The 5,877-nt window shown below is 44.9% G+C and overlaps 1 protein-coding gene across 1 annotated transcript; it reads right to left on the reverse strand.

Annotated features, from left to right (window-relative positions):
- Positions 1–266: 266 nt before the first annotated feature.
- Positions 267–4,980, reverse strand: MRPS30 (mitochondrial ribosomal protein S30). The gene is made up of 5 exons (XM_048292260.1): positions 4,287–4,980; positions 3,897–4,042; positions 2,743–2,845; positions 2,072–2,248; positions 267–726 (listed from the first exon to the last, which is right to left on the reverse strand). The coding sequence occupies exons 1-5, from the start codon at positions 4,951–4,953 to the stop codon at positions 458–460; spliced, it is 1,362 nt and encodes a 453-aa protein (XP_048148217.1). The 5' UTR covers positions 4,954–4,980; the 3' UTR covers positions 267–457.
- Positions 4,981–5,877: the final 897 nt, after the last annotated feature.

The following is a 5,877-nucleotide window of genomic DNA, read 5'->3' on the forward strand; positions in this document are numbered from 1 at the left end:
ATTCCTTAATAAACACTTTTTATTCTGAGCTCACTTACTCTTTAGAATGAATAAGTATTTAACTTCTCTCAGGCACACAAAATTAGAAATTTATCACTGGTGCTGAGTATCAAGACAGCTGTCTCCCTAGTGATACTATCAGATGGTCATATGAATTCATACTTTGTTGTGACAGTTCAGCATGGACCTGTGGATCTGCTAAAGAAACATACTCACATGACATTGAATTAGCACAGTAGGCTTTTAAGAGTAAATATACAAAAAACTTCAACGTATTCCAGCCTTTTATTTGCCAGTGTACAGTATACATTAAAATAGAAAAATGGAAGAAGGCCCAAATGAAATATGTATATAGTGTTTGCTAGACAAATACCTGACTAATATCAAGGCATAATATAGCTCTACTTTAGGAGTTACAATGAAGTTCAGGCACATACTTTACATGTGGTTTAATGGTTTACAACTCTTTTGGTCTGTTTAGTAGAAAACGAACCAACTGAAGCAGAACTTCATCATTAAAGCCTTTCACATTACCATCTTCCACAACATCATACAGTGGCTTACTGTCTGTACCCCAACAGATATTCTTTCGAGGGTTGTTTTTAATAGTTTCTGCAGTTAGTGCTAAAGTATTTAGCTGGTAACAAAAGAAAGCAAAGTATTTTCCATCAGTCACTACTGCCTGCGATACAAAAGGACGGGTCACATCTGCTTCACTCCAGAATCCTACAAAATAAACAAATACAACATAACTTGAGATTTCTATCAGCACACATGCCTAAACCCTTGTCCTGAAATACAGAAAAACAGTGCGAATTGCAGCAGCTGCCTAGTAGGGAAAAAGTCCAACACAAGTATTTTTCATACAGAATAACCAAAACATAATCACCAATAAAGGTTATGTCCAAGATCAGGGACAGTGGCATACTTGCATTTTGTATAGAGTTCCCTATTACCAGTTGGTCAACACCAGTCACTGATCAGCCAAGTGACTTTTCCAAAACAGTTAAATTACTAATGCATTGTAAAATCCTGCAACTGAGCTGAGGAAAGATGTCTTTTTACTATTCCATGGTTCTCAAGAGGCAGTGAGCATTTGTTTCATGACAAAGGCATGCATATGTAAGCATGAGCATAACTGCTATAGTAATCAGCCAGACACCAACACTATGTCAGTAAGTATCAATGTTTTAAACAAACCCGACTGAGCACTAATAGCATGTTAAAAATATTTACATATTTATGCATGTGCACTAGTACACACACAGATATTTTTAAGAATATTACTATCACGTGCAACAATGCTAGAAACTGTTACAGAATAAAAAAAAGTCATAGATATAATGCTGTCCTTACAACTCATGATGTGTTTACAGCTGTGACCAATGCTGAAGAGAAGACTTACTTGACTTCAATATTTTACATCCACAAAGGAAGCTAAGCTTTCTAAGACACCATTACCAAATAAGTTTTATGCAGAGCCAGCTATATACACCATAGTCAAAGGATTTTCTTACATGTGTTGTTTCTCAAGTGAAACTACATGCCATTGGGTGGCCGACAGCAACACTAGACAATAATTATATTTATGAGAGTAAGTGAAAGACTGATCTGGTCTAACTATCCAGGTCTTCTTGGATTTTTTTTAGACAAACATAGGCATAAAATTCTAAATGTAAGGCTGCTGACATTTTTCTTTCATTCCTAGTATTTTCATGGAATTGAAATTACTGAAACAAGGGGTAAGCAACGTAGTTGTTCCATAGTTGTTACCTACCACATTTCCCTCTTAAGGCGGAAAGAGCAAGTGAAAGCAGGATTGAGGTTTTTGCACAGGCTTACTGTTATATATGAAAAAATATTTTTCTCTGTAATTAATTCCTCTGAATCAAAGTACTCAAAGACAAAGTCTTAACTAACTCTTTTCAATTCAATTACATCTGTAAAGACTTACTTAAAAGACGGTCTTCAGAACAAAAAGCGTGAGAGAAAGGTGGTAGGGAGAAAAGGTTAAAGAACATTACAGTAGGCATTCATAACCAGGAAAAATTTGTCAAGCTGACTGTCTCACCTTGATACATTGCTTGTGCTGCTGTCCACGCAAAAAGACTTGCAATTCCATTCGATCGATAAACAACTTCGATCTGATCCTCGAGACGCTCTCTTATAAACCTCTCCCGTTTCAGTTTGTCAGGAAGAAGATGAAACTGGGTGTGTCCATAACAGCATGGATCTGCCACCTTTGATCCTGTGTTCCCCAAAATGAAACAATCAGTCACAGAAAGAACACTCTCAATTATGCACACAAACATACATCTTCACCATGAGACTCTAAAGTTAGAACCTCTACTGTAGATCTGTGAGGAGTTGCCTACTTCCAAGAGGCAGAAGTTCACATGCTAAAATGACTCTGAGAATTTCCCTGGAGATGTATCAAAATTCAAAGTTTTGTGTAAATTTTCTATTCAACTGAATTTCTTCAAGCAGATTTCTTAGACACAGTACCACATGCACAGGAGGATGCTATTCCCCATTGTCTAACTGACAAGAAATCTCAACAGAGATTTTACACTACATATATTTATATAATACAGTTATAGATAAAAATACACAACTTTTTTCTGTTGATGGGAGAAGAAAGATTGAGTTGGAATTAGTTTTGGAGTTGGTTTTTGTTTGGTTGGGTTGGTTTTTTTTTTTTCTTTCTAAAGTAGTTAATATTTCACAATTAAAAACTCTTACCTATAAATACCTTGTTTTCGTACTGCTTTTTGAACAATGGCAGTTTGGATGGCTTGTGATCAATAACAGGAACATCTCCAAGATCTGACTCCAGGGGTACAACCTTGAAGACAGCAGAAGAAAGAAAAGCCATGATGTAAGACACATTTCTGCCATCAGGTCCAATGTAATACACCGCTTCCCAGTCAGACAACAGAAAGTGCAAGTCCTGCTTACATACACCATACAGATAACCTTAAATGAAAATTTTTTGCAAGAAACCTGCTCATCTTGTGACGAGCTCTAGCACAGTCATGTTGGATTAATTTTTCCACAACATACAAAGAGTATGTGAAATGATGCTAAAAAAGCTGAAGATAGTTGTTACTACCTTCAAAACCAGAATCTGCTTCCATGGAAAAAGAGTAAAAACATTTCTAGCAGCAGCCAATAAACTAACTTGAACCTGCAGACTAAGTTTACAGATTTGGTTTTCTGCACTACACAATGTTTTAAATTGCCTAGACAGTTCTTCAAAAATGCCAAGGTTTGTAGCATCTGACAATACTAACCCAAGCAAATTGTACAACTAAGTCACCAATAAAGGTTCTGTGTTTACAGAAAGCACAACAGTTTTCTGTCTGTGGTGGAAACTGGACAACAGAGACCCTCACTGGCTACACAATTACCACTGTATAGACCCGCAATAAAAACACTACAATATTGAAACAGAATATACTTCCAGAGAACTTGAGCATTCAAGAAAGCAACTGTTGAGTAATAACAACAGACAAGAACCCTCACGTTCAGATTATACATGCTTTTATTTCTTTTTTTTTTTACCTCCACTCCTATTATTCTCCTTCAGTGAGAATGTTCCACAGCACGTTTCTTATTCTTGTCTCCAAGCATAGAATGTTAAAAATTCCATTTAATTAAATGTAACAACATGAAATTTAAAGTACAAAGAGAACCAGAAGTTTAGAAGACCATCTCAATATCTACAAAGCCATTACCATGTAATCGTAGCAAGGGTATTAAGACTTGAAAAATACCCAAATATGCTACATACTGTTAACTAGGTCCTCCACAGACTACCTCTGCATGGTTTCAATGGCTATCAGAAACCAAAGTGAAAATGCACAGTATTAGCTTGCTGTTGAAAACATCCACACCTCGGGAAGCTGCTTTGGTACACGGATCTGGAGGTGTGGGTTATCATCTATTTGGAATCGCACAGGGTCAAGTCTACCCTTTCGGTGTCCATGAACAACAACTTCCTCACCATGATGCCAGTAATAGTTAACTTCAGGGTTTAGATCTGAAACAGAAAAAGGAACACAGAAAAACAGTAATTCACCTCTTGCATTTAAATTCTTCACCTTCCAATTCTTCTCCAGCTGCAGTCAGACACAAAACCCAAAATCCATGTGTAATGATAGAGACTACCCACTAGTGATGGCCTGAACAATTCAGATATACCAGCGACATTCGTGCCGGCTCACAGACTGGCCCCGCCGCCCAAGGGCTCCTACGTCCCTTTCCCTGCCAGCCCCGTTCCGTACCGAGGGAGGAAGCAGCCAGCAGTGGGTTGCGACCAGACAGGAAAGCGGCGAGGGTGGAAACGAGCTGCGTGAGGAAGGGGCCGGGCGTGTGATCCTGGTCGCGGTAGAGGAACGGCCGCTTCTTGTTCTGATAGAAGCTCTCCTGCAGGAGAGCATCGCAAGCGAGAGAGCGCAACTCGCCCATATCCGGATACGCCGCCGCTCCCGCCGCGGGCTCCGGGGTTTTCGCGGCCCCCGGCGCCTCCGCAGCCCCCGGCGCCTCCGCTCCCGGCTCCGGGGCTCTGCCAGCCTCGGGGGTCGTTCCTGCCGCCGCTGCCGGGGGTTTCGCGGCCGCGGCTCTCGGGGGCAAGCCCGGCACTAAGACGGTTTTTGTGAAACTGCGGTACCAGCGGTCGGCGTTGAGGGCGAAGGTCTGCGGGTGCACCGTGTACTTGGGCCGCTGCAGCTTCCCGTACAGCCGCAGCTTCTCCTCCACCGTGGCCGCCGCGTGCACCCGCTGCTTGAAGCGCTGCAGGCGTCGCGACTTGGCCGCTTTGCTCCTGGCCGTGAAGGACGCCACCACGGGCGGGTAGAGCGGGCTGGCGGGCGGCGAGGGGGGAACGGGCACCGTCTCGGAGTACCAGCGCCGGCCGGGCCGCAGCAGCCGCCGGGCCCCCAGCGCCGCCATCTCGCGGAAATGCGGGAAGGCGAAGGGGCGGTGCCTGGAAAACGCGGCATCTGATTGGCCTCTGGGCACCACGTGAGAAGCCGCTTTTCCGGTCGGCCAGCGGAGTCTCCTGCAGCGGGGGCTGCCGGGGCAGGAAGCGGCGGGGCCTTGAGAGTCACGTGCCTGGAGGGCGCCGATCGCCCCCGCGGCGCTGCTCTGAGGGACTTCTGCGCGTGCGCAATAGCGGTAGCACGGCGTCTGGAGCGCGGGAACTACAGATCCCAAGATGCTCAGCGAGAGGCGGCCCGGAAGTGCCGGGCGTGGCGCCAGGAGCCGCGCCCCGCTCCAGTGGGAGCTCGCTCTTGCGGCGGCTGTGTGGCGGTGGGAGCCACAGAACCCATTGGGGTGGAAAAGACCCCTGAGATCATCGAGTCCAGTCTGTGACCGAACACCTTCATGTCAACAGACCCTGGCACCGAGTGCCACGCCCAGTCTTTCCTTAAACGCCCAGGGATGGTGACTCTACCCCGTCCCGGTGGAGCCCATTCCAGTATCTAATCACCCTGTGAAGAAATTCCTCCTAATGTTCAAACTTAACCTCCCCTGGCGCAGCGCAAGGCTATGTGCTCTCGTCCTGTCCCTCGCTGTAAAGGCGCGAGGGAGCGTCCACCTGCTTCCACTGGAGAAAAGGACACCTTGGAACGGGCTTTCCGCAGGCCCAGGGCCCGAGGAGCCCGACCCAGCCTGGGTGCCTCAGCCTCCTTCTGCTGTGCTGCAGGGAAGGGCTGGCTCTGCGGGACACCGGGTACCCACAGCGCCGAGTGTAAACTGAAATTACTCCTTGTCGGAGACATCGCGGTCTGCAACGTCTGGCTTTAATAAAGGAATTAAACTCTGCTAAAATACGATCTGTTACGGCATTTGTTTGTGAAATGAAATGAGCTA

The sequence above is a fragment of the Corvus hawaiiensis genome, chromosome Z (assembly GCF_020740725.1).
Source record: "Corvus hawaiiensis isolate bCorHaw1 chromosome Z, bCorHaw1.pri.cur, whole genome shotgun sequence".
Lineage (NCBI taxonomy): Eukaryota > Metazoa > Chordata > Aves > Passeriformes > Corvidae > Corvus > Corvus hawaiiensis.

Coding starts and splice junctions, on each gene's coding strand:
- MRPS30 (XM_048292260.1), bottom strand. CDS start 4,953: ATGGCGGCGCTGGGGGCCCGGCGGCTGCTGCGGCCCGGCCGGCGCTGG. Junction 4,043..4,286: donor GCTGGCTGCTTCCTCCCTCG/GTACGGAACGGG, acceptor TTTCTGTTTCAG/ATCTAAACCCTGAAGTTAAC. Junction 727..2,071: donor AGCACAAGCAATGTATCAAG/GTGAGACAGTCA, acceptor TTTATTTTGTAG/GATTCTGGAGTGAAGCAGAT.